Source organism: Gorilla gorilla, chromosome 1 (genome assembly GCF_029281585.2).
Source record: "Gorilla gorilla gorilla isolate KB3781 chromosome 1, NHGRI_mGorGor1-v2.1_pri, whole genome shotgun sequence".
Lineage (NCBI taxonomy): Eukaryota > Metazoa > Chordata > Mammalia > Primates > Hominidae > Gorilla > Gorilla gorilla.
In genome coordinates, this window is record NC_073224.2 from 237042117 (window position 1) to 237069705 (window position 27589).

Sequence of the window (27589 nt, forward strand, 5' to 3'; positions counted from 1 at the left end):
TCCCCAGCGTTGGAGCCCGTGTGAGCTGGTGCTGGCTGCAGGAGAACGAAGGGCTGGTCTTCATGGGGCTGCAGGGGCTGCAAGGGTCATTCCCTTTTGGGGGGTTGGAGGGGGTGGTCAGTGGCCCGGGGAAGCAGCACGTAGCCCGGCACTGCTGCAGCCTGGGAGAGGGGATAAATATTTACCATGAACAGGCCCAAACACTCTCAGCTCTGCCAAATATTGTCCGCCGCGGTGGTCGGTTTCTGTCCGGGCAAGTGGTTTCATGTCCTGCCAAGACGGGGTTTGCAAGGCGCTCCCGGAGCGTCTCTGTGCAGTGCGTGTGCATGAGCACATGCTTCCGGGAAGCGGCCCGCCCGCCGGCCGGCCACTGGCCCCGCTTGTTTGTTGGGTCAGGGTCCCCAGGGCCCACCTCCGGCTTCCCATGCAGCAGCCCCAGCGAGCTGGGGGTGTTTTGTTACCCAGAGACGGCAGCCTGGCTGCCCTGGCCACTCCCAGAGGCTCAAGGGCCCTTGATCCCAGGCTGTTGGCTGGGCCCCTGGTCACCGCCCCTGCAGACAGCGGCAGAGATGGGGGAGGGTGGCTGGCTGTGGGGTCCGCAGGCTGCAGGGCAGGCCCGGGGCGGGCGCGTCTTCTACTCCTTCGATTTCTCTTTCTATGTCTCTCTGTCTTGCCTCTGTCCCTCTCTGCCTCTCTCTCCATCCTCCCGCTGCTCACATGCACGTGAGCAGTTGTCCTTGCAAACACAAAGGCCTCAGAGCCTTGGGACCCCTGGGCAGGTACCACGCGGTGAGCTGTGCAAGAGTTTCCTGCCACTGCTGCAGTGAGCCCCGACAAACCAGGTGGCTTCAAAACAGCAGGGCTTTATTCTCTCCCAGCTCCAGAGGCCGGAAGTCCGAGATCAAGGTGTGGGCAGGCTGGGCCCCTGCAGGGGCTCTGAGGGGGCGTCTGTCACAGCCCCCAGCTTCTGCTGCCGGCTGTCTGGGAATGCCTTGGCTTGTGGCCGCCACTTCCGTCTCTGCCTTCCTGTTCACACAGCCATCCCCTGTGCCTGCGTCCAAATTTCCCTCTTCTTATAAGGGCGCCCGTCACTGGATTAGGGTCCCCCATCCACCGTGAATGACCTCATGTTAACTTGATTGCAGGTGAAGCAGAGACCCTATTTCCAAGAAGTAAGGCCACAGCCAGGTGGACCTGAGTTTGTGGGGACATTAGTCACTGCAGAACAAGCAGCAGGAGACAGGGCGTCGGGGTGGGCAGGTGGCACAGGTGGCCGTCTGTCTTGCTAGTAGTCCTTGCTAGAGTGAGGGTGGAGGCTGTTTGGGCAGCGGAGGGGTGAGGACCCAGGCGTCGGGGCGGCTCCCCGAGGAAGGACGGCAGGGTGGGCAGGCGGATCCTGGGGCTCATGTGACCCATGCTCTGAGGAAGCAGGAAAGGAGCTTCCTCAAGAGACAGCGAACCTTCCAGAAGGCAGAGGAGTAGGCACCCGTGTGGCCAAGGCCTTGTTCCCCTGATGACCCCAGCCCTGCGTGAACCAGCTCCCTGGTGGCAGTGGAGCCTGTGTGAGCTGCTGGTGGCTGCAGGGCAATGAACGGTCGGTCCTCACAGGGGCTGCGGGGTCCGCGGGCCGACCAGCCCTCTCCAAGGGTCTTTCACTTTAGGGGGCATGGAGCGGGTGGTTGGCGGCCTGTTGGGGGCAGCTCGAGTTGGAAGAGGCCCAGGCAAGGAGGAACTGAGACTTAGGAGCCCCGGGATGGGGCTGTGATGGTGGGAGGCTTGCTGGGGCTGTGTGGGCTGGGGTGCCCCCACCTCCCACCCTCCCTCTGCTCTAGGTTTGTAGCTGTCCCACTCAGGGCGAGTCCCAGAGTGGGAGAGGCAGGCCCCTTGCCAAATGCTCTGCCAAGACTTCCCATGCGTGGGGGCTGGTGATGCCTGTAGGAGCAGGGTGGAGACGGGGGCTGGGCAGGGGATGGCGCAGGGTGCCCTGGGGTGGAGACAGGGTCTGGGCAGGGGATGGCGCAGGGTGCCCTGGGGTGGAGACGGGGGCTGGGCAGGGGATGGTGCGGGGAGCCCTGGGGTGGAGATGGGGGCTGGGCAGGGGATGGCGCAGGGTGCCCTGAGGTGGCCGGGCTTTGTGGACTGCATGGTGCTGGTGGCCTGAGGCAGCGTCTGGACTTGGGGAGGGGGACGTCGTGTCCTCTGGGTAGCTGGGGTCTCTCTGGCTGTGGGCACCTTCTCAGGCTGGCCAGATCGGGCTGCCCATTCCCAGCAGGACACTGCCGTCTCCTGGGGGGCCTTACCATTTTCTGCTCAGCCTTAGTGACAGCCGCAGCCCGTCCCATCTGAGCACGAGCCAGCCTGTGAACCAAGGCTGCCCTGGCCACACTGCCTCTGGGAAGCCCTCACTGCCTGCCCGCCATGGTGCCTCCTCTCTGACCTGGGCCCACACAGGTCCTTCTGCTGCTCCCCATAACTGCTTCCTCCAGGTCTCCTCTGTCTCCCCAGCTCAGCTTTGTCCTCCTAGGTGTAGGGGGCAGTGGCCATCGCACCTGTGTGTGGGGCTCCTACTGGGGCCATCTGCTTCACTGATGGACTCAGAATATGGAGTCTGAACTGGCACCTCCCCTGCCTGGCACAGCCCACCCGGTCCCGGGCACCATGGGCCCACTTGGCTCATCCCAGAAGCCATTCTGGCTCCAGGGCTGGGCACTTCCAACTCCCCGAGATGCTCACAGACCTGCCTGGCACTGACAGCTGAGTGAGCAGTGAGATGTGCGTCCCAACGCCAGCCTGGAGCCAGGACCACCGTCGGGAGGGAGAGGGCCGGGCAGAGGCAGTGGGGTAGCGTGTTCCCGGGTTGCATGCAGCACGAGGCCACTGTTGCTGGCTCCAGCACGGCCCCTGCTGCCTCCATGCTGCCCCCTCATTCAGAAGAACCTGGCTGGGCATTGGCATCAGCCACCCCACCCGGGAACCTTGGTGTTGCAGGTTCCCGGGCCGCAGGGGCTCTTCTCACACAGGAAGCAGCCTGTGCCGCTGGGAACCCGGCTGACGCAGAGTCAGTCTCCCCAGGGGTGCAGTGAGAGCCGAATACAGCCAGTCCCGCGACGGTAAGCACTTCCCTTCTCTCTTTCTTTCTAGAACCGTCTACTACATGGGCTACAGGCAGGTGTATACCACGGAGGCCCGGACCGTGCTCAGGTGCTGCCGAGGGTGGACACAGCAGCCCGGCGAGGAGGGCTGCCTCTCGGGTGAGTGCCACCTGTGCCTCCTTGCCCTCCCCTCCACCTCCACCCCAGAGGACTCAGCAGAGCCATGAATCTGCCCCGGGCCTGGTGGGGATCGCCCTTCCCCAGCAACACGAGAGACTTAGGGGTCACTCGCTCAGCAACGCCGTTTGCCAAAGGCTGCAAAAGCGACGTCAGCGAGGCTGGCAGAGCTGCGGAAAAAGAGAGCTGGGGCTGGGTGGGGTTAGTCCACTTTGCTGGCTCTGCCGGAGGACAGGAGCCTGCCATTGGCAGGGTGTCTGAGGGTTTCCTGGGGCCATGCATTGGTGTCCGTGGTTCATGTACTCCTGAGCCTAGTTTGGGGTTTACCTGCCGCACCACGCTCACCCCCAGCTCCCTGAGTCCCTCTCCCTGCCCTGTTTCCCTATACCATGTTCTCCCAAGGCCAATCCGGGCCGGGTGGCGGGCCTCAGCTTCAGTGGGTGTAAGGAAGCCGCTCCTTCCTCTCTCCGTTATGTAGCCAGCACAATTGGAGAGGCCCGTGCTGCATACGACCTGACCCGGGCAGGTGCTGATGTGCTGGGGCTCAGAGGTGGGGGCCCAGGACTGGAATTGGGTGGTCTGAGCTGAGTGGGCGGCTCTCAAGCCTCTGCTTTGTAAAAGGAATGGGGCTCACAGCTACAGAGATGTTTGGGAAGGGTTTCAGGCATGGGGACAGAAGCCCTGCCGGTGAAACCGCCTGGGCAAAGGGGTCAGTGTCCCTCCCTGGGAGGGGTCAGTCCAGAGGTCATGGGACCCTGTCCCATAAAGCCGGCCTCCCCTAAAAAATCGAGGTGGCATCCTGCCAGTGAGGGACAGGCTGCGCCGTGGAGTGTGGCCGGGAGTCACGCACTCCCCACATTTTTATTTTGTTATGTTTATTTTTTAGAGGTAAGGTCTCACTCTGTCACCCAGGCTGGAGTGCAGTGGCACCGCCATAGCTCACTGCAGCCTCAAAATCCTGGACTCAAGCGATCCTCCCACCTCAGCCTCCCAAGTAGCTGAGAATGTAGGTGTGCACCACCACGCTTGAATAATTATTGTATTTTTTGTAGAGACAGGGTCTCACCATGTTGCCCAGGCAGGTCTTGAGCTCCTAGGCTCAAGCGATCCTTCCATCTCGGCCTTCCAAAGTGCTGGGATTACAGGTGTGAGCCGCCATGTCTGGCCAGCAAGCTCCACGTTGAGGTTTAACGGACAGTGGGCTCCCCTGGGCTCCAGTGACAGGAACAGAACCCAGCTCTAGGGGTCCTTATGGCAGGTAGTTGCCTGGAGCCGCAGGGGCTCTTCTCACACAGGAAGCATGTGGGCTGCAAACCGGGGCTGAAGTTGCCCGTCCTGGCTCGAGCTCCAGCAGGAAAAGGGGAAGAGAAGGGATGATGGCCATGTTTTTCCAGTAGAGGAAGTGGGTAATTCTCTCCAGGAAGGGAGGAGAGTAACAAGGAAGAAGGAGGAGATGGGGCCACTGCTGGCAGCAGGGAGGGGGGTGCTGGCCAGCCGCCCCTCGGAGGGGGTCCCAGCCCCCACTGTTGCTGATGGCACCTGAGCTGTGCCTGTTTCTCTGCTCCTGTCGTCTGGGAGGAACAAGGGGGTCTTTTTAGTGGGGAGGGGGCAGACATCAAAGCCAAGGTTCCCCCGGGTTTCCACTCTGAGGCAGGGGTTCTGGGGCCTGCCAAAGGGGATTCTAATAATGGGGGGAGACAATAGGCAGCTTGGAGCAGGGTGGGGGCGGGGAGAGGAAGTGGGGCTGCCAGCCCGAGTCCCCAGGGTTTACTGGGGGAGAGCGGGCTTTTTGTTCCCAGGAGGGGACTTGAAGACACAGCCGCATGAATGGCTGGGGCGGGGGTGGGGGTGCCCCTGGGCCTGAGGTCCTGGGTGGGGCGGGGGTGGAGAGCCCGGGCAGGGAAGGCAACTGCAGGTAGAGGTGTGCGCAGCCGCGTTCCCCCGATGCCGTCCCCTCCGAGCCCCGAGCTGGGCTCTGGCTATCCTCGTGTGCCCCTGTGTTCACCTGCGTCAGCAGTAACTGTCTCAGAGTCAGGCTTGAGGGCAGGGGCTGCTGGGTCGTCCCCTGAGGCTGGTTCAGCCTCTCCCCGCTGTGGGGATCTCAGTGTCTCGATGGTCCCAGCAGGGCCTAGTGAGTGTGCCCATCTCCATCACCAGCCTGGCTCGAGGTGAGCTTTGGGCCCGTCCTGCCAGCTCTGTCTGCCTGTGCTGTGGCCAGGCACTAGGCCGCCATCTGCATGTGGGACCCTGGAGCCTTAGAAGAACGTGGTGGCTCTGCCCTGGCCTGGCCCTGCTGGCCGGAGTGGGGTGGAGGGCATCTTGGCTGAGACCCTCCCCGGGGCAGCCAGGGCTGGGCTGAGGCTGGGGGCAGGGAGCAGGGGAGGGTGGGGGTCCTGGTTGTCATGTCGGTGGGGTCTCCACGCAGATCCTGGACTTGAGCTTTGGCTTTCTTTTTGTTTTTAAACATTCGTTTTTAGCGCAAGATTTGCTTGTTTGTACCTTTTACTTTTGCTTGTTTTCATGGTCCGGGGAATCCCTGTGATCTCCTTCTCCGGCCGCTCCCTGTTCAACCCCATGGCTGGGTCCCAGCCAGTGAGGGGGGCGGTGGGTGGGTAGGAGTCAGGGTTCACACGGGCTACGCCTGAGCCCCAAGGGTGGGAGGGGTGCTGCCTGGCGCGTCCTGTGCTAGCCACGGAGTCATTCATTTATTTGGTCACTCAATTGTTTGCTGGGTTTTGGCTCAGCTGCTGCCGAGTCCTGGGGGTTCGGGGACCCTGGCAGCGGGTGCTTGCCCATGTGGAGCTCATGGCTGGGACGCTGACCGTGAGCAGATGCTTCTCATGTGGCCAGGGTGTGACGAGGCCTGCAGGAGTGAGGATGAGCAGATGAGGGCCACTGGGGGCCTGGAGGGTGGTGCTGGGGACTGCGGGAGTGTCTGGAGGGCTGCCTGGGAGCCCGGAACGTCAGAGAGGGAGCAGTGAGTCAGGGTCAGCGGGGGGCCTGGCCAAGGCTTTTGGACCTCCCCACACCACGAGGCCTCCAGTCCAGGCAGGGAAGCCTGCAGGCCCTTCCTCAAGCTGCCCCTCTCAGGGCAGTGGGCTGCACGCCGGGACCCGCAGGCCTGGGGGCACCGTGCCAGCCTCTCTCTAGACCGGCTGCTCTCCCGGGGCCACTGTGTGAGGTTGTTGGGCTGGCCGGGGCTGGGGGCTTCTCTGCATCCCACAGTAGTGCCCTGGCAGGGCAGAATGGGTGGCCTCAGGGACCCTGGCCTGGCCTGACCTGAGCCAGCACGTGGAGCAAGTGTTCGCTGATGGGCCGGATGCCGATGCCCGTCCAAGCAGCCAAGAGTGGAAAACATGGCTCAGTACTGGGCTCAGTTCCCTCCAGGTCCCTTGTGAGCTGCGAGACCTTGGTAGCAGCCCCCACCAGCCCCGTCGCTGGTGCCCCCATCTGGTCCCTTGTGAGCTACAAGACCTTGGTAGCAGCCCCCTTGCCGGCGCCCCCATCAGGTCCCTTGTGAACTCAGACCCTGGTAGCAGCCCCCACCAGCTGCCTCCCTGGTGCCCCCATCAGGTCCCTTGTGAGCTCTGAGACCTTGGTAGCAGCCCCCAGCAGCCCCCTTGCCCGTGCCCCCATCAGGTCCCTTGTGAGCTCTGAGACCTTGGTAGCAGCCCCCAGCAGCCCCCTTGCCCGTGCCCCCATCAGGTCCCTTGTGAGCTCTGAGACCTTGGTAGCAGCCCCCAGCAGCTGCTTCGCTGGCGCCCCCATCAGGTCCCTTGTGAGCTCTGAGACCTTGGTAGCAGCCCCCAACAGCCCCCTCGCCCTTGCGCCCATCAGGCCTCAGGCTCCAGGACTTAGGTGTGACAACACCCACCTGAAAACCTGGGATCAAATGAGTCACTTCATGTGGAGCCTTTGCTTGGTGCCTGTATACAGTAAGCGCTCAAGCAATGCCAGGTCTTTTTCTTAGAGGAGGAGGCCTGGGTGAAGTCTGCTCAGCCTGTGGTGACTCCTGTTAGTAGCAGTGACAGTGACAGTGGCACACACGGTGATCGGGCACCTTGGTCACGGCATCCCTTGGCCAAGGGCTTGGTGCAAGGGCTTGTGAGCAGGGGTCTCTGGGGACCGAGCCCAGGGCCTTACCCTCTGCTCGGTGGTTCTGGGATATCTCTTCCTGCCTCCCCGTGCTCAGCTGAGGCTCTGCCTTCCCACCCTGGGTGAGCCGAGCGTTTCCGACACCACATTCCAGCTCTGCCGTGCGCTTCCCATCTCTGCTGGCTCATGCGAGGAGGGCGGGGCGCGGCTGCTGGTGGGGTCGGGGGCTTGTGTTGGGTGGGAGTCTCAAGGTCCCTGCAGGTGCTGGAGCCCCTCAGCCCCTGGGAGGCTCTGCCTCTGTGGGGTCTGCTGAGAGTCTCACACGGCTGCTCACGGTCTCCCCAGCCAGTGTGCCTGTGGGCACTGGGGCCGCGCCCAGCCAGGGTCCTCCCTGCTTCCTAGACCAGGGCACTACTGTCCCTGTGAGCTGGAGGATGATGGTGGGGTGCACGGCCCCTGTGCAGGACAGATGCTCACTCTTTACACGGCCCCTGTGCAGGACAGACGCTCACTCTTTAGAGGGCCCTGTGGGTCAGGGCTTGGCTCTGTCTCTGCCCTCTCTTTTCTCACCCTTTGCCCCTTCCTTGTTTCTCCATCGCCCTCCAGACCCTGCTGGCAGGGGAGGGACAGGGGAGGCCCCTGAGCTGATGATGCCCCCCAGCCCCCAGCCATTGTGAAATTTCCTTGCTTCCGTGTGACCTGGACACCCGGCCGTGGAGGACAATGTCAGGGCCTGGGAGCCCTGCCGTGTTTGTGTAGGAGCGAGGAGTAGGCTAACGCCCGTGAGACTGGCCGGAAGCTGCTAATCGTGTTATGATTTCCCTGAGAGCCACTTACTTAGTGCCGGGTGGGGCGGTGGGGCCTCATGACCGGGGCTTCCAGAGCCCACAATGCCATGCAGAGCCCGTGGCCCGGGTGCAGTGGGGTTCGGACCCACTCCTCTTGCTGGGGGGTGTCCTTCCTGCTCATGGATTCTCTGAATTCCACTTTTATCCTGGTCCGGTGCCAGGTTTTTCCCAGACCCTGCCCATGTTTCAGCGGGAGTCTCCCTGGTCCTGGCAGCACCATTTACCTTGGGCACCCCTCCTCCAAGCCGGGCTCCCCGGTGGGCAGAGTGGCAGATGAGCGCCAGCCTGGAGCAGCTGACTCGCCGGTCCTTCCACATGCACACCCTGAGATGGAACTGTGGAGGAACAAAGCCCAGGAATACCCTGCCTGCAGCCCCCTGTACCCCGCAACTCCTCATATGGGCCGTGCTGGCCTGGCCCAGGGGAGGGGGAGGCCACTGGACGGAGAGGCAGGGCCTCAGCGTACAGTTAGGAGCTGCACCAGCTCCATGGGCTGTGATGGGCACTGGGAAGGGATTCTGTGGTCCAGTAAGCGCTTCCTAAACCAGAGTTCAGCAGATTTCTTTTTTTGCAGGAATTTTCAGAGCCTTTATTATGCAAATGTGCCCTGTGGATTCCTGAGATAGACTATACAGGCTTTCCCAAACTAATTGCACCTTGAATCTTGAGGCCATCTTAGAAAAGGAGCCACAAAGTCACAGAGATAAAACAGTGCCCTAAAGTGTGTTGAACGGGGCCAATGCAGGCGATCCACTTGACACACGGTCATGGAGGCCCAGCCATGGTGCTCAGGACCCAGAGGGTAGCAGTGAGCAGAAACCTGCACCTGCCTTGACCTCCTGGGGCTCCTGTCCTTGCAGGAGACACTCAGGAAAGGATGAAGCCGCCGGTGAGAAATGCTACGGAGTAAAGTGAGGCAGGAGGAAGGGGCAGAGGGGCTGGGTGGTGCTGGCTTGGATGGGCGTCCAGGAAGGCTCCTCTGTCCAGGTGGTGGTGGTCTACTGATGTGAGGGGTGGGCCTTGCACGTGCCTGGGAAGAGGTCACTGAGTAGGGAACAGAAGGTGCGGGGCCCTGAGGCAGGATCTTGTGGCTGGAGCAAATGGGACGGGCGTGGGGTGGGGGGCGCAGGTATGAGCTCCCGGGGCTGCTGCAGCAAGGGACCACGAGCCAAGCACTGAAACCAATGTGAATTTACTCTCTCACAGTTCTGGAGGAGAGAAGCCTCAGATCAAGGTGTCAGCAAGGCTGTGCCTGCTCCTGAGGCTCTAGGGGAGGGTCCTTCCCGTCTCTTCCAGCTTCCGCGGCGTTCCATGGTTGTAGACGCCTCATTCCCCACTCTGCCTCCGTCTCTACATGGTCATCTCCCCTCTGTGTGTCTCTGGGGCCTTTTCTGTAGGCCCTAGGGCCCACCCTAATCCAGCAGGGCCTCATCTCAGTCGTGGTGTTCATCACATCTGCAAAGACCGCATTTCCAAGCAGGGTCACATTTAGAGGTCACAGGAAGGCAGGAATATTTGGGGGACAGGATTTCCACCCCCCCACAGGGGGATAGGCCTGGGGCCCTCATGAGGGCAGGGGCAGAGTCTGTGCAAAGGAGGGGCTGGGCCTGCCGTGCAGGGCAGAGGTGGGAGTGAGAGCTGCTTCGTGGTGGCCCTTGTGAGAGGTGACAGGGCTCACTCAGTTCAGGGGGGTCAGGAGGGGCAGAGAGAAGGGGTGGGATTCTGGATTTGCAGATGGAGCAAGAACTGAGTCTAGAGAGCTTGGGCCCGGCCCTGCCTCTGTGAAGGCTGGGGCTGCAGGACCTTGGAGCCCTTCTCTGTGCCCAGCCTGCCTGGCCCTCGACTCTGGGGCAGACCCCCAGGCACCCACGGCCCAGGGAGGACGCTTCAGTGCGACTACCCAGAGCTTCTCTCCAGGCTGTCCTGTCCCCTCCTGCCCCCTCCTGTCCCCTCCTGTCCCTCCTGTCCCCCCTGTCCCCTCCTGCCCCCTCCTGCCCCTTCCTGGCCACTCCTGCCCCCTCCTGCCCCTTCCTGGCCACTCCTGCCTCCTCCTGGCCACTGCTGCCCCCTCCTGTCCCCTTCTGCCCCCTCCTGTCCCCTCCTGCCCCCTCCTGTCCCCTCCTGCCCCCTCCTGCCCCCTCCTGGCCACTCCTGCCCCCTCCTGGCCACTCCTGCCCCCTCCTGCCCCCTCCTGTCCCCTCCTGCCCCCTCCTGCCCCCTCCTGGCCACTCCTGCCCCCTCCTGGCCACTCCTGCCCCCTCCTGGCCACTCCTGCCCCCTCCTGCCCCCTCCTGCCCCCTCCTGCCCCCTCCTGCCCCCTCCTGTCCCCTCCTGCCCCCTCCTGTCCCCTCCTGCGCCCTCCTGCCCCCTCCTGCCCCCTCCTGCCCCCTCCTGGCCACTCCTGGCCCCTCCTTCCCCCTCCTTCCCCCTCCTGCCCACTCCTGCCCACTCCTGGCCACTCCTGCCCCCTCCTGGCCACTCCTGTCCCCTCTTGGCCATTCCTGTCCCCTCCTGTCTCCTGTCCACTCCTGTCCACTCCTGGCCCCTCCTGTCTCCTCCTGTCCACTCCTATCCACTCCTGTCCCCTCCTATCTCCTCCTGTCCACTCCTGTCCCCTCCTATCCACTCCTATCCACTCCTGTCCCCTCCTGTTTCCTCCTGTCCACTCCTGGCCACTCCTGGCCGGTCCTGTCTCCTCCTAGCCACTCCTGTCCCCTCCTGGCCACTCTTGTCCCCTTGCTACCTGGGGGATGCTGAGCTGTCCAGGGAGGACAAACACATTCTCAGGAAATCCATGGCCTGCGCAGGCTTTGAGTCTGCAGGGAGGTGTTGCGATGGTTTGTCTCATGAGCAGTGCAGGCTCAGAGATAGCCAGGTCCACCCATGAGCATGATCCTGTCTTTCCACAATGTCAGACTTTATTGATGCTATTTCTATCACAGAGGCTGTGAGCTCCATGGAGTTCCTGAGGAGGCGGTTCTCCTTCGTGCTTCCGGTTCACTCTGTAGTCAGAGCCGCAGGCACGCAGGCTCCCGCCGCTCCACACGCCCGTCAACATTGCAAACTATATATCACAGTGTACTTAGTCAATATATAAATGCTATAGGTTAAACATTTCACAACAAACAAAGTCACATTGAACACCGGGAGAAAAAGAGATAGGAGAAAGGGTCAACGGGAGAAAAGACAAAAGACAAAACAAAGACAAAAAGCATCTCCTGGTCTGGCCCTGGCGGCCTCTGTGGGCCTTACAAGGGCCTCTGATGTGGCAGAGCCTTCGGGGTAGATGCTGACTTCTTTCCACGAGGACAGCCCTTTCCAGCAGCTGAAGGCCCGCTGGTGTTATGACCGCGGAGTCCTCGGTGAGGCCTGAGAGTGGAGAGTGTGCTTGTTTGTGTTGCATGCAATCTTTATTTTTAAAATTTGCTTATTAAGCAACAGACATCTTGTCCTTGTTGGCAAAGTGCCCTGTGAGATGTGAAATAGAGTCTGACTCTAAGATGGAGTTACTTATGTCAAGGGTGCTATATACAGCTTGTATTGCTGCAGAAACCCCGGACGGGGGTGGTGGCCTTCCTCCTTGCACACAGGTGAGGTTGGCAGAATCAATGGGGGTCCAGGCCGCTGGACACTGCCCTGGATCTGGGCTCTGGTGCACCTGCGGCCTTGGCACCTATAGTCGGGGTGCCAGGGTGAGGCCTGGGCTTGGGGCCCCGTGTCCAGCTGTTGGACCATCAGGCCGGTGGGCCCTGCAGGTCTCCCTCCCCTCCTGGGTCATCTGGGCCCTGTGGCCTCTGCCCACCTGGTTGGCTGGGCCTGCTGGGAAGGGGCTGCAGGGCCCTCCGTGGACCCCGGGCCGCCCTCCATTTTCCTGCCTCCGCCGTTTGCTTTTCCTTTTCCGTTCGGGCCGCATGCCAGCCCCGAGTCCCAGCGTGGGAATTGGCTGAGCTGGCGCCCCAGGCTCTGGGCTCCCTTTTCCTCCATGCAGACACAGCACGGGCTTCACAAATGGCCCGGCGGGACCTGCTGTCCCACTGTGACCCCCACCCCTACACCCCAGGTCTCTCCTCCTATGGAGTCACATCCAGACTCACAGACCCCTGTGCCAGGCACACGTTTGCATCTGCACCCGCCGCCCACCAGACGAGCTCACTCATGCACCGCCTTGCACAGATTGGCACACACACACACGCATACGCACACACATCTGTGAGCACCTATTCACGATCATGCCCATACATGCTCACTCGAGCGTGCACAAGGCCACACGCCACATGCATGCTTATGTGCAGACATATGCTCACACACCGTGCTCAATCATATGCACAGGACATGTGTCCTCGCTCACACCCATACACAGGACACATGTCACTCACACCCACACACAAGACACGCGTCACACACACACACACGACACGCGTCACACACACACAGGACATGTGTCACTCACACCCACACACAGAACATGTGTCCTCACACCCACACACAGGACACGCATCACACACACACAGGACATGTGTCACACACACACACACAGGACATGTGTCACTCACACCCACACACAGAACATGTGTCCTCACACCCACACACAGGACATGCGTCCTCACTCCCACACACAGGACATGCGTCCTCACACACAGGACATGTGTCACACCCACACACAGGACATGTGTCCTCACACCCACACACACCACGTGTGTCCACACTCACACCCACACACAGGACATGCGTCCTCACACACAGGACATGTGTCACACCCACACACAGGACATGCGTCCTCACTCACACACAGGACGTGTCACACCCACACACAGGACATGTCTCCTTGCTCACACCCACACATAGGACATGTGTCCTCACTCACACACAGGACATATGTCACTCACACCCACACACAGGACATGCGTCCGCACACCGACACACAGGGCATGCGTCCACACACCCACACACAGGACGTGTCCATACACCCACACACAGGACATGTGTCCTCACACCCACACACAGGACAAGTGTCCTCATTCACACCCACACACAGGACATGTGTCACACACCCACAACAGGACATGTGTCACACCCACACACAGGACAAGTGTCCTCACGCACACTCACACATAGGACATGTGTCACACCCACACACAGGACAAGTATCCTCACTCACACCCACACACAGGACATGTGTCACTCACACCCACACACAGGACGTGTCCACACACCAACAGGACACGTGTCACTCACACCCACACACAGGACGTGTGTCCTCACTCACACACATAGGACATGTGTCACTCACACCCACACACAGGACAAGTGTCCTCACTCACACACATAGGACATGTGTCACACCCACACAGAGGATGTGTCCACACACCCACACACAGGACAAGTGTCCTCACTCACACCCACACACAGGACGTGTCACACCCACACACAGGACGTGTCCACACACCAACAGGACACGTGTCACTCACACCCACACACAGGACGTGTGTCCTCACTCACACCCAGACACAGGACATGTGTCACTCACACCCACACACAGGACGTGTGTCCACACACTCACACACAGGACATGTGTCACACCCACACACAGGACAAGTGTCCTCACACTCACACATAGGACATGTGTCACTCACGCCCACACACAGGATGGGTCCACACACCCACACACAGGACAAGTGTCCTCATTCACACCCACACACAGGACATGTGTCACTCACACCCACACACAGGACGTGTCACTCACACTCACACATAGGACATGTGTCACTCACACCCACACACAGGATGTGTCCACACATCCACACACAGGACAAGTGTCCTCATTCACACCCACACACAGGATGTGTCCACACACCCACACACAGGACATGCGTCACTCACACCCACACACAGGACATGCGTCACTCAAACCCACACACAGGACGTGTCCACACACCCACACACAGGACCTGTGTCACTCACACCCACACACAGGACATGCGTCACTCAAACCCACACACAGGACGTGTCCACACACCCACACACAGGACCTGTGTCACTCACACCCACACACAGGACATACGTCCTCACACCCACACACAGGACATGTGTCCTCACACTCACACATAGGACACGTGTCACTCACTCCCACACACAGGACGTGTGTCACTCACACCTACACCCGCTCCCATTCATGGCTGCAGCTCCATCCTCACACCTGGCCCAGAACTTCCTTCTGTTTCCCTCTTCAGCACAAGAGCTGCCCTGTAGGGTGTTGGGTGGGGAGCCCAGTGACGCCTTAGAGTCCCCAGGCACTTCCGGGCTGGGAGCCCCATCCAGGGGGTGTGCAGGTGCTGAGGGCAGCGGCCTTACCGCCCACCCATGCCTCCCCGGTGCTTGGGGGCAGAGACCTACCCTGGATTCTGTGGTTACCGTCTCAGATGCAGGCCTGGGGACTGCTCAGTGTCCTCAGCAGAAGGGGCAGGAGTCCCTGATCCTTGGCTCCGTCCTTGTCCCCTGGAGGTTTCTGCTGGTGCATGGTGAGGGGACGTGGGCCTGCCCTGGGACTCTGGTGTGGGGGAACACAGGCCATGAGGCACAGACGTGGTGCCAGTCACCAGAGTCCAGAGTGATGCTTAGTGGCAGCTGGAGCTCCTTCTGGAAGGTTCTGGGTGCACTGCCCCTGCTCCAGCGATCACCTTTGGAGAGCCAGGGTGGTGGGCAAGGAAGGAGGAGAGGAAGGCTTGATCCGCCTGGTAGTCACCCCAACTTCCCAAAGGATGGCTGGGTTGTTCAAGGGGCAGGAAGAAAAGTTGCCAAGGGCTCTGGCCAAGCGGCAGCTCCAGAGAAGTGGGCCCAAGGTCTTCACCTACAGGAACCGAGTCCCTGGAGAGGAATCCAGTCCCCTTTCCACAGTTAACCCGATTCCAGAAATGAGCTCCAGCCACTGGGAGAGGCGTTTGCTTGTGGTTCAGTCCAATGTGAGAAAGTGGGGGGCGTTAAAGAGGCTACAGACATGGCCTGGACATGCCGCCATGCCCTCCCCAAACCTGTCGTCCTGCGCCGGTGGCACCCCGGATGCCTCTAAGGGCCCTCCCAGCCTTAGGTCTAGGAATTTGAGGCAGACCTGCCCAGTTTCACCCCAGAGCAGATGCCTGGGAAGCTGGGCAGCCGGCAAATGGCCATGGTCCTCACTGCCAGTTCCCATTCTGTGAACGAGGGAGAGGCGTGGCCCTCGACAGCTCTGGAGGCCGGGCTGCTGCAGGTGGCTGTGCGTTGTCTGGTGGCTGTGCGTTGTCAGGTGGCTGTGCATTGTCAGGTGGCTGTGCGTTGTCTGGTGGCTGTGCGTTGTCAGGTGGCTGTGCGTTGTCAGGTGGCTGTGCGTTGTCTGGTGGCTGTGCGTTGTCAGGTGGCTGTGCGTTGTCTGGTGGCTGTGCGTTGTCTGGTGGCTGTGCGTTGTCAGGTGGCTGTGCGTTGTCTGGTGGCTGTGCGTTGTCTGGTGGCTGTGCGTTGTCAGGTGGCTGTGCGTTGTCTGGTGGCTGTGCGTTGTCAGGTGGCTGTGCGTTGTCAGGTGGCTGTGCGTTGTCTGGTGGCTGTGCGTTGTCAGGTGGCTGTGCGTTGTCAGGTGGCTGTGCGTTGTCAGGTGGCTGTGCGTTGTCTGGTGGCTGTGCGTTGTCTGGTGGCTGTGCGTTGTCAGGTGGCTGTGTTGTCTGGTGGCTGTGCGTTGTCAGGTGGCTGTGCGTTGTCAGGTGGCTGTGCGTTGTCTGGTGGCTGTGCGTTGTCAGGTGGCTGTGCGTTGTCTGGTGGCTATGCGTTGTCTGGTGGCTGTGCGTTGTCAGGTGGCTGTGTTGTCTGGTGGCTGTGCGTTGTCTGGTGGCTGTGCATTGTCAGCACATGCTGCAGTGCGGAGGGGATGCTGACGGCATGGGGGTGTCTACCAGGAACACCTGCTCTCGGTTTGGAGCGCAGCTTTGCGCATCTTTGTTTTAGAGCCTCCTAGTGTTTTTCCACCCCTTGGGAGCAAGTCCGTGGGCAGCCCTCCTCCTCCGTCCCCTTGCACCCTCCCTTTCCCCAAGGAGCATCCACAGGTCCCTCACACCTGGCTGGCCTGGCCATGCGGTGGTTTGTTCATTCATTCACCGGTTCATCAACAAGCTTGCCGGTGCACCTGAGTGTTGGAACTGGGTGGGTGACAGCGATCAAGATGGAGTTGGGGGCTGCTCTCAGGGAGCCCAGGGCCTGGCATGGGAAGTGAGCTGTCACCCCAACTGAGTGCCTAATCACAGTTGAGAGGCACTAGAGGGGGCAAGAGCGGGGCGCTGTGGACTCTGATTTGGAGACGGGTTAGGGAGCCTCCCTGTGGAAGTGACATTTGGGGAAGAGAAGAGTTGTCCACACAGAGAGCAGCTTTCTCATGGGAGGCCCCCAAGCAGGGAGAGCTGAGTCTGGGGTGAGGCCAGGAGCTGGACGGGGGTCTGATAGGGAGGATCTGGGGGCCGCGGGGTTTTGTGCCAAGTCAATGGAAAGCCAGTGAAGGGTTTGCAACCGGGGAACCAAGATCTGAGTTGTATTCTAAAAAGTCACTATGGCAGCAGGGTAGAGAATGGAAATAGAGTGAGCAGGAGAAGCTGGGGCCAGCTAAGAGGCGTCTGCAGCGGGCAGGAGATGATGGTGGCCTTGGTGTCATGGCGGAGACGAGGTGGAGAGACGTGGGTGTGTTCAAGATACCCTGAGGGTGGACCCGACTGGACTGGCTTTGGACGGGATGCAGGTGAATGATCCAGTGCGTACGGGGCTATCTCCCAGACCCCTGGTCTGAGCCGCTAGGTGAGCTGCTAGGAGGATTCGCTGTGTGCTCATCCCAGTGACTGACCCAGGGTCCGGGGAACATCTTGTGGCCATACCCTTCCAGTCTGGGACAGACGTTAATCATTGGTCTCCGTGTCCTCCTTCTAGCCCAGGATGAAGACCAACGATTAATGTCTGTCCTGGACACTGAAGAGAGGGCAGTGGCTGCCCCGGGCCTGGTGTCCTGCTGGGTGCGCCTGTGGTAGGGTCCGTGTGCCCCTCTCCGCCGGCAGAGTCAGCTCCGCCTGCCTTGAGAGACGGTGTCCTCAGCCGGGACGGCGGGGATGCTGGATCTGGCTGGGATTTTCAGAAGCACACCCCTTTTCCCCTTTGTTTCAGATTTAGGCAGATGCTTCCTGGGAGGGCAGGGAGGGAGGGAAGGGTGTGGGGTTTAGGGGAGGGACACAGGGTAGTGGGCACGGGCTCCAGGAGAGGGGCCCTGAGAACAGGAGGGTGGGGCCCAGCCCGTGGGAAACAGGGTGGGAGAGGGGAGGCAGTGAGTGGCTGCTTTTCCCCAGGCTCCGAGATCTGGGCAGGTCCTGCCTTCCGTCCTTCAGCAGAGCCTGGGGAGGGCAGCATCCTAGGGGTGGACTCCAGGCCGGCACCTGCTCCCCACCCAGGGGTGATTGGTCTTAGCTATTTGGGGCTAGAGGTCTTCAGGACAAGGAAAACCTAAAACCTTCCTCATGGTGGGAACTAAACACAGCTGGCTTGCTGCTGCAGTTGCACAAGTCAGCAGGCATTAGGCCTCGACACTTGGGACACGGATGTTTCCTGTTACTGGGCCCCGGGTTGGTCCCCGGTCCCTGGGGAATTTCCTGTGCTTCCTTCAGGGTCATGGCAACTTCCATCCGGCTTCCCTGCAGCCCCCCGGCCCCCACCCTATCGCGTTTGGACACATCCTTAGGCTGCAGGTGTTTGGCTGGAGGGAAGAGGCTGGTGGGGCCTGAATGTGGCCAGATGTGTGTGAGGGCCCAGGCGGGGAGGGGATGCCGCCATGCCTGGGGCAGTGGTAGTGGCTGTGATTGCAGGAGGGCGGGAGGAAGAAGCATTCACAGGGACCCGTGTTTCTCTGTGTCAGCCCAGGCCGGGTCCTCCTGACCCCAAGTCCAGGTTTGGGTGCTGGCCTTGGGCATATCTGTAAACAGGATGGCCACATAGGCCCTGAAGCCCGAGCCGGTCATAGCTCACTCTGTGGTCCAGGCCAGGTAATGAAGTCTCTGAGCCTCAGTTTCCCCACCAGGCACAGCCCCTGGTCTGGGGCTGCTTAGACGACGAGTGCCTGAGTGTCCTTCCTCTCAGCTGACACGACCTGTGCCTGGGAACCCCAGGAGCCCCAGCCCAGCCACCGGCAGGGCCCCCCTGTCTAGAGCTTCCCTCCCTGCTACTGGCAGGGGTGCTGTGAGTGACACACAAACTCACTGAGCCCACAGGTCACACAGGCTCGGGGGTGGGGCAGGGGGTCTCAGGTCACTGCGCTGACCGTGCAGTCACCCGGCGAGCACCCCTCAGGGGTGAGGTGCAGCCCACCCACCCTGGCCCTGCCATCATCCCACCCTGGCCCTGCCCTCCTACCCTGGCCCTGCCCTCCCAAGTAGTAACGTGCAGGGTAGGGGCTGCCCGGTGAAGGAAGTTGGTATTGGAGCCCCCGGGGGGCACCTGCTGTGGAGGGGGCAGCGAGGCAGTGTGGGTCTGTCAGTAACGGGGCTGCCTGCCAAGCCACAAGGCGCCCCTCTCTCTCCAGAGCCCCTGCCTCGCCTCTCAGGTCCAGCTGTGGCCTCCTCCACCCTCACACCCTGGCCTCACTTTCCCCGGGGAGCCCCAGGGCAGCCGCTGTCAACACTTGGCTCCCCACCTGCCAGGACCTTACCTCCTCCCCTCCCTGGGGTCTGACTGGCCTGGGCCGGAGCCTCCCCTCCCTGGGGTCTGACTGGCCTGGGCCGGAGCCACCCCTCCCGGGGCTGGGGCCAACCTAGTAGGTTCTACCATCAGGGTCTTGAGGGGGGTCCTCAGCCGGCCCTTGCAGCTGTGCAGCTCTGACCACTGGGCAGCCCACCCCTCCCCCCTGCACCCCCACCTTCCCTCCTCCCACCCCTCCCAGACCCCACTCCCTGCCCACCTTCCCCAGGAAATGCCCTTGGCTCCTCCCCATCTAGGTGAAGTGAGTTAGGGCTTTACTGCCCTCCAGAGGGGTTCCGCCTAACCCCAACTGCATGTGGCCGTGGCTGGAGTTTGGGGACACGCCAGCCTCCGTTGGTGGCCGGGCAATGTGTGACCTAGGACAGAGAGAACGCGGCTGGGGACCTGGCAGGCTGGGTGGGCTGCCTGCCCGAGAGACCCTCAGGCCTCACCTCCCCCTGCCTCACCCCTCCTTGCCCCTCTCACCGATTTTCTCCTTCCCTCCACAGCTGAGTGCAGCGCCGGCCTCTGTTTTCATGGTGGCCGTTGTGTGCCAGGCTCAGCCCAGCCGTGTCACTGTCCCCCCGGCTTCCAGGGACCCCGCTGTCAGTATGGTGAGTGGAGCCCCTGGGGGACCAAGGCCCTGGCCATGGCCAGCCTGTGGGCAAGGGGCGGGGATGTGTCGGCCACTGGCCGTCCCCAGCACAGCTGTGTAGGGGACACCCCGAGTGAACGGGCATTCTTCTGAGGACGTTCCGCAATCCCTCCACCAGTTCCCTGCAGCCCCTCTGAGGGTGTCGAGGGGAAGGGTGACCCTGAGAGACCCCCCTCAGTGGGTGGCGGTGAAGCATATCATCTCAGCGCCCACCGCGTCCAGCCCTGCTGTTTATAAATGGGGACGCTGACCCCCTAGAAAGGCAGGGGGTGGCCAGGTCCCAGGGTCTCCAGCTGTGCTGCCACCTTGCCGAACTGTCGTTGTCCTCAGTGTTAAAAGCTGGGGGACACCCGGGGGTCTTAGCCAAGGCGACTGGTTGAGTAACCGCAGCACAGCTGTAAATGGGACTCCCGCACAGGCCCTGAAGACCAGGTTGAAGCAGGAGCTGGTGGCGAAGGAGATGCTTGCAGGGAGTGGGAATGGGCTGAAAGCAAGCTACTGGGGTGACGGGATTTCTGTAAAGAAAAGTGCGTGCCAATGCGGGGAAAAGCGGCAAAGCCTCGTCCTGATTCCTTTGGGCCATGGGAAGCGGGAGTCTTCCCTTCCTCTGTGGCTTCCTGCTCTGTCCCGGGTTTCTTCATCCTGGCCTCAGGCAGCCTGAGCCACGGCCGTCCCGATGGCATGAAACACTCCCAGTGGCCCTGGGGCTTTGGGACTGCTCGTGTGGTGGCCACCGGGGCTCCATGCCAGGCAGATGCCAGGGCAGAGTGAGAGATGCGCTCTGGTGCCCAGGCAGGCAGCAGGAGGCGATTCGAGGAAATCGGATGAATCAGGAGGTTCCCGTGTTTGTAAAGGACACCCCTGCCCACTCCACGTTCCGCTGGGGGCCGGGCTGAGGAGGGGTTCTGCGGAGGTGCTGAGTCTCCCCAGAGTTCTGAGCTGGGTGACACTCCTGCCCACTCCACATTCCACTGGGGGCCGGGCTGAGGAGGGGTTCTGCGGAGGTGCTGGGTCTCCCCAGAGTTCTGAGCTGGGTGACACTCCTGCCCACTCCACGTTCCACTGGGGGCCGGGCTGAGGAGGGGTTCTGCAGAGGTGCTGGGTCTCCCCAGAGTTCTGAGCTGGGTGCCAGCAGCCTGGGGCATTGGCCATTGTTGGAAAGGCGGATGGTTGGTGCTGGAGGGTTTATTGAATGTCCTCTGTTAGCTGGGACAGCCCCTGCCGAGTCACCGCGAGTGCCTGCTGCTTCCTGGATGCTGGGTGGCTGGGAGGGCTGCTGCAGCGACCATGGACTGAGATCTGTCTGTCTCGTGTGGACGAAAGGGCCCCCCCCCCCCCGGGGCCCCTGCCTTGTCATTGCCCTGTGACATCCAGGCTGCAGGCCTTGGCCCGGCCTCCCTGTGGTCCCTCTGTGGGCTGGTCAGAGGTGACTCATCCCTGCTCCGAGGACAGGTGGGGTCCACACAGGATGGAGTGGGCTCCAACTGTCGCGTTTGGCTTCTTGGGAGCTGTCATTTGGCCACAGGTGGGAGTTGAGAAATGTCCCGAGGGCCTTTCCGTCTCATTTGTCTAATCTTTTGGCAATGTGCGCCGCTTGACTTTGGTTTCACGCGGAAATACCAGGGCTGACTGTGCAGGCTGGGGAGGTTTCCGGGACGGGGCTGTGGCTCACTGGTCAGCCAAGCAGAGCCTCCTGTGTTCTCTGTTCCTAGGGGAGGGCGAGGAGGAGGTGGCCTTGCGGGGTGGCCTTTCCTGGCCGTGTCCTCTGGGAGGGGACGGAGGACACCTGACCTGCCCCCTCAGGGCTGGCCTTCTGCCCACCGTCAGTCCCCTCCTCCCACCTCATCTTTGTCAGGAGCCAGCTCCGAGCCCCCTGCTCCATGAGACCCTGACGCGTGGCCCCTGGGGCACCGGCAGGCACAGGGCTTGCAGGAGGCTCACTGCGGGCTGCACACCCTGTGAGGGAACTCGGCGTCTTGTGGAGGCTCAGTGTCCGGCGTGGGACGAGGGCTCTGCATCTTTGGGGGTTTGGCATTGTTGGGGGGTTCCATGCCCAGTGGGAGGGGCCTGCCTTTCCCAGGCCCAGGCCAGCACTGCGGAGTGGGCTCAGATGCCCATGCTTGGGTGCTTGGGGGTGGGGTGCACTCAGGTGCCCTGTGCCCCGCCAGCCTCTTGGCTCTGACTTCTGTGTCACAGACTCTCACGGTGCCTGGGCCCGGGGCTCAGCATCCACAGCAGCAGCCCCATGCCCCAGTCACCGTGGGAACACACCGCAGAGCAGGGAGGCTGGAGGCTGGGAGCTCCCTCCTGGCTCTGGGCCACTCTCTGCCTGTGTCACCTCATCAACTCCACACTTCATTTGCTTCATGAAAGAGGAAAGCAAGGTTGAGGAGACCCAGCAGCTGCTGGAGCTCAGCTCACAAGCAGCCTAGTTGGGGCTGAAGCCAGGTCTGTCTGAGGAGTGCCATGTGCTCCCTTCTGGCCATGCTGCCACCTGGTGCAGGGACAAGCCTTGGTCCCGGGGGAGCTGTTGAGATTTGCTTTGGAGGAGAGGGGAGCAGGGTCCCCTGCAGGGCAGGAGCATCCTCACCTGTGGCTGGCTTGTGGCCCCTGGGGAGCAGGCCTCCTGGGAGAGTGGCCAGTTGGGGCAGACGTGGCCTTCACAGGGGGCAGTTGAGAAGCTGGAGGGTGGCTGCCCGGCCTCCTCGCTGGTCACTCTCTCGGAAGAAGGGGAGGGTGTGGAGGCTGGGTGTGCAGAGCCGAGGGTGCGGGGCTCAATTATGCAGGGCTGGACATTCAGGATGGAGTGTGTAGAGCTGGGTGTGCAGGGCCAGGTGTGCAGGGGTGAAGTGTGCAGGGCCAGGTGTGCAGGGGTGGAGTGTGCAGGGCCAGGTGTGCAGGGGTGGAGTGTGCAGGGCTGGGCATGCAGGATGGAGTGTGTAGAGCTGGATGTGCAGGGCCAGGCCTGCAGGGGTGGAGTGTGCAGGGCCAGGTGTGCAGGGGTGGAATGTGCAGGGCTGGGCATGCAGGGTGGAGTGTGCAGGGCTGAGTGTGCAGGACTGAGTGTGCAGGGCTGAGTGTGCAGGCCGGGTTTGCAGGGCCAGGTGTGCAGGACCAGGGGTGAGGGGGTGCTGCCTGCAGGTGTAGCCCCTGCCCGTAGTGCTCCCACCGAGACCTCTCACCATCACCTTCCTGTCCCTCCTCCACTCTGGGTCTGGGGACTGCAGACCTGAGCTCAAACGCAGCTGGGAATATTTAACTAACCCCCCAATTATAATTGATTCCAGTTTTGAAAATGAAAGCCATATTTTCTGGTTCCCCCAAATTATTTCATTTGAACAAAGGAGTGGGGGAGGGAGACAGGAACTCTCTGGGCAGCTATGGAGGGCAGTGGGGGGAAGGAGCCCTCCCCGCTCCCCACAGCACCAGCTCTCCCTCCTTGGCCCAGATGGCAAGTCTCGGGTCTGCAGCGGGCGGGGACTTTGCAGCAGTGTTTCCCTGAGGCCCTGGGAGCCCTTCCGCAGAAGCAGCAGGAGCCGTGGGAGCACAAAGCGGGCCTGTCTGCCCGGAAGGTGGAGGGCCCGGCCCTGGGCAGGCCCTGAAGTGAAGGCTTCCCCAGCCCAGTGCAGGCCTCGGCGCAGTCACAGTCAGGGCCAGCCGCTCATTTTGTCCAGGGCTGGCTTTGGTGTTCCCCAGGCCTGTGCCTGTGTGACCAGGGTAACCTACTCCACCTCTTGGACCCCAGTCCCCCTTCTGTTCAGCAGGGAGGAGATTTGGCGATGTTTTGTGCAGGTTGCGTGAGTCCATGTAGGTGAGGCCTGGAGTGGGCCTGGCAGAAGGGTCGGGAAGTGGGAGTCATGGCAGGGACAACCATTGTGATGGCTCAGATGCAGACTTTGTCCCCAGCTGATATGGTTTGGCTGTGTCCCTACCGAAATCTCATCTTGTATGTCCCATAATTCCCATGTGTCATGGGAGGGACCCAGTGGAAGGTGGTTGAGTCATGGGGGCAGGTCTTTCCCGTGCTGTTCTCGTGATAGTGAATAAGTCTCATGAGATCTGATGGTTTTATAAGGGGGAGTTTCCCCGCACAAGCTCTCTCTCTTTGCCTGCTGCCATCCATGTAAGACATAAGACGTGACTTGCTCCTCCTTGCCTTCTGCCATGATTGTGAGGCCTCCCCAGCCACGTGGAACTGTAAGTCCATTAAACCTCTTTCTTTTGTAAATTGCCCAGTCTAGGGTATGTCAGCAGTTGGAAAACGGACTAATACCCTGGCTCTTGGGGTAATTACACAAGAGCACCCAGCTGCCATGTGGAGTCTCCCAGAGTGGTCCAGGGTTTGGAAGACCCCCCAGGACTGCCAGTTTCCTTGCCCTGTGAGTCTGCAAAGGAGTGAGGGGGACTCTAAAGACCCCCTTCCCTGTCCCTGGGAGGACTTTGGGGTCCCGTCAGAGTATCGGTTTCATCAGACCAACCAGGAACAGTTTTCACAGCTGAAAACCTGGCCTCGTCCTGCCTTTGCACCTGGGTCCCACCTGTGTGCGCTGCTCTGGCAAGCGTGGATGGATGCCCCCACCCCTTCCCCAACACCCACTGGTGACCTGGGCTTGGCTCAGAATTGGTAATGAAAAGACCAACAAGAAAAAGTTACTGAGAACAAATGACCTCCTAATAGATTTGTCTTTTGTAGTACACGAAGTCACAAAAGTCTCTACAGATCTCTTGATCTGGACTCAGCTGACCTCATGGGACAAGGGCAGGCTCTGAGAAATGAGGCCTGGGTCACCTCTAGGTACTTTCTTGGTTCAAGAACCTTTGGCTCAAGCCAGGCGTGGTGGCTCACACCTGTAATCCCAGTCCTTTGGGAGGCCGAGGCACGTGTATCACTTGAGCTCAGGAGTTGGAGACCAGCCTGAGCAACATGGTGAAACCCCGTCTCTACCAAAAATACAAAAATTAGCCAGGCGTGGTGGTGGGCGCCTCTAATTCCAGCTACCCAAGAGGCTGAGGCAGGAGGATTGATTGAACCCGGGAGGTGGAGGTTGCAGTGAGCCAAGATTGCGCCACTGGACTCCAGCCTAGCTGACAGAGCAAGACCCTGTCTCAATAGATAAATAAGTAAATAAATAAATAAATAGTAACCTTTGGCTCTGATTCCCTTCTGGGCCTCAGTCCCTCCCCCCCACCCCCCACCCCCCGCCCCCCGCCCCCCGCCCCCCGCCACCAGTCAAAGGGGCAGATCAGACGGGTCTCCGGCACCACCACACTAGTGTTGCCACCCTCACTCCTGGGTCCAGGTGAGTGGTCAGGGCTCCAGTGATGCCCATCAGAGGCTTGGCTGCCCCAAGGGCTTCCTGGAGGAGGTGGGCCTGTGGGCTGGGGAAGGTTTGGGAGGTGCAATTTGTTCCGGACAAGTTTCCAGACAGGACAGAGACAGGAGCAGAGGAGCAGAGTGGAGGAGAAAGTCATTTTGGCCCCGAGGTACGGGGTCGGGAACGAAGGAAGGGTCAGCCAAGCTTCTAGAAGGTCCTCGGCCTCTTTCGGTGAGATGGAGCTGGGCGTTGCTGGGGGCCAGCTGGCAGGTGCTCCCGGGTACCTGCTGTGTGCCTGCCAAGCCAGGAGAGACATCAGTGGTCCTGCCTGGAGCCTCAGCACCCAGGCCCACTCTGAGTCCTGCACCTTTGAAGGAAACCTCGGTTTCCCTGCTTCAAGCAGGAGGCCCTCAGTGGGGGTCTCTCGGGTGTGGGCCTCTTGGGTGTGGGCTGGAGGTGGCTCTGGCAGCTGTTGGGGCCCTGAGGCTATGCCAGGAAGCAGAGCCTTGGAGAAGGTTGGGTGGCTAGGACTGGGTGGTGTCCTGAGCCCGTTTAGCCCTTGGCGTTGGCTCAGGGCGACTGTTTCTAAACTGGGACCATTGATTAATGGAGAGGAAGCGGCCCTCCCCGCTGCCTTTCAATGCTGCCCACTGTGTCTGAGGGTGGGAGTCTGACCCCTTGCCCGAGCTCCAGACGCCACCCAGGGCTGCTCTTGGCGACCAGCCACGGTCAGGCCTGGGAGCTGCCGCTGTCAGACTCAGACTCTGTGCCCCAGGGAGTGGTGGGAGGGGAGGACGGGGCTCCTGGAAGGGCGGGCTCTGGGGCAGGGATGTTCTTTTCACGGCCTCTCTCCATGTTGTGCACTCCCTGGCTGGAGCTGGAGCTGGGGCTGTCTCCAGTCCTGCTCCCTGCCATGGGACCCTGTCCAGAGGCCTGCAGCCTGCAGCAGCCCCAGCCTGGACTGATTCCTGGGGAGGCATCTCAGCTTTGTCCTGTGGATGTGGCCTCGGGTTAACCTGACCCTGGTCCTGGGCTGTAGTTCCAGGCTCCCCGCACTGTTTCCCGTGCTTACCTTTAGGCTCAGACAAGCAGAAGGTTTCCATCTGGGCCTGGAGCTGGCTCAGCCAGGAGGCCACCCTGGGGGAGGCTTTTTGTGTCTGGTGTGAGAAATGATCCTAGCATGCCCCGGGAGGACTAGGGGTTACCTGGCGGGGGGACCCAGCACACCCGGGGGGACCCAGCACACCCGGGAGGACCCAGCAAACCTGGGGGAACCTAGCACACACAGGAAGGATGCAGCACACGCAGGAGGACCCAGCATACCAGGGAGGACCCAGCACACCTGAGGGAATCCAGCCCACCAGGGAGGACCCAGCACACCCAAGAGAACTCAGCACACCCAGGAAAGACCCAGCACACCCAGGAGAACCCAGCACACCCAGGAAGGACCCAGTACACCCAGGAGAACCCAGCACACCCAGGAAGGACCCAGTACACCCAGGAGAACCCAGCACACCCAGGAAGGACCCAGTACACCCAGGAGAACCCAGCACACCCAGGAAGGACCCAGTACACCCAGGAGAACCCAGCACACCCAGGAAGGATCCAGTACACCCAGGAGGACCCAGCACACCCAGGAAGGACCCAGTACACCCAGGAGAACCCAGCACACACAGGAAGGACCCAGTACACCCAGGAGAACCCAGCACACCCAGGAAGGATCCAGTACACCCAGGAGGACCCAGCACACCCAGGAAGGACCCAGTACACCCAGGAGAACCCAGCACACACAGGGAGGACCCAGCACACCCAGGAAGGACCCAGCATACTCAGGAGAACCCAGCACACACAGGAAGGACCCAGCACACCTGAGGGAACCCAGCCCACCAGGGAGGACCCAGCACACCCAAGAGAACCCAGCACACCCAGGAGAACCCAGCACACCCAGGAAGGACCCAGTACACCCAGGAGGACCCAGCACACCCAGGTAGGGACCAAGGGAAGGATCAGCCAGGCTTCTAGAGGGTCCTTGGCCTCTCTCTGCAAGATGGAGCCTGCCCAGGGCTGGCTGGCAGGTGCTCCCAGTACCTGCTGTGTGCCTGCCAATCGGAGAAGGAAGGACCCGGCACACCCAGGAGGACCCAGCACACCAGGGAAGACCCAGCGCACCCACAAGGACCCAGCACACCTGGAAAGGACTCAGCACACCCAGGAGAACCCAGCACGCCAGGAAGGAACCAGCATATGCAGGAAGGACCTAGCACACCCAGGAAGTACCCAGCACACCCAGCAGGGCCAGCATACCAGGAAATGACCCAGCATATGCAGGAAGGACCCAGCACACTTGGGGGGAAGACCCAGCACCCTTGGGGAGGACTCAGTGTGTCTGGGGGGACACCCTCACCCAGGAACCTTGCTCTCTGGCCTTTGGAGCTGGGAGGACCCAGCACCCTTGGGGAGGACCCAGCGTGTCTTGGGGGGATGTCCTTATTCAGGAACCTTGCTCTCTGGCCTTTGGGGCAGGCTGGCCTTGGTCTCGGTGTTTTCCTGCTGTCTGTGCTCGGGGGTGGGAGTCCTCTGAGAGCAAGAACAGGCTTCTGGCCTCCATGGTGGGGTTGTGTCCTATGAGCACTGGACACCTGACACCTGGGCTGGGAGATGCCTCATTGACTCCTGCCCTTC

The 27589-nt window shown here is 61.3% G+C and overlaps 1 protein-coding gene across 12 annotated transcripts in view; it reads left to right on the forward strand.

Moving 5' to 3' along the window:
* The window catches only part of MEGF6 (multiple EGF like domains 6), a 124270-nt gene that overhangs the window by 12936 nt on the left and 83745 nt on the right, over positions 1–27589 (forward strand). For 11 of the 12 annotated variants that reach the window (XM_055350398.2, XM_004024542.5, XM_063703302.1 and 8 more), the window contains 2 exons: positions 3142–3251; positions 19447–19551. In XM_055350398.2, the coding sequence (XP_055206373.2) occupies positions 3142–3251; positions 19447–19551 (215 nt within the window). Of the gene's footprint in view, positions 1–3141; positions 3252–19446; positions 19552–23696; positions 23790–27589 lie in introns of those variants that run through there. The other variant, XM_063703341.1, reaches the window with a different exon arrangement.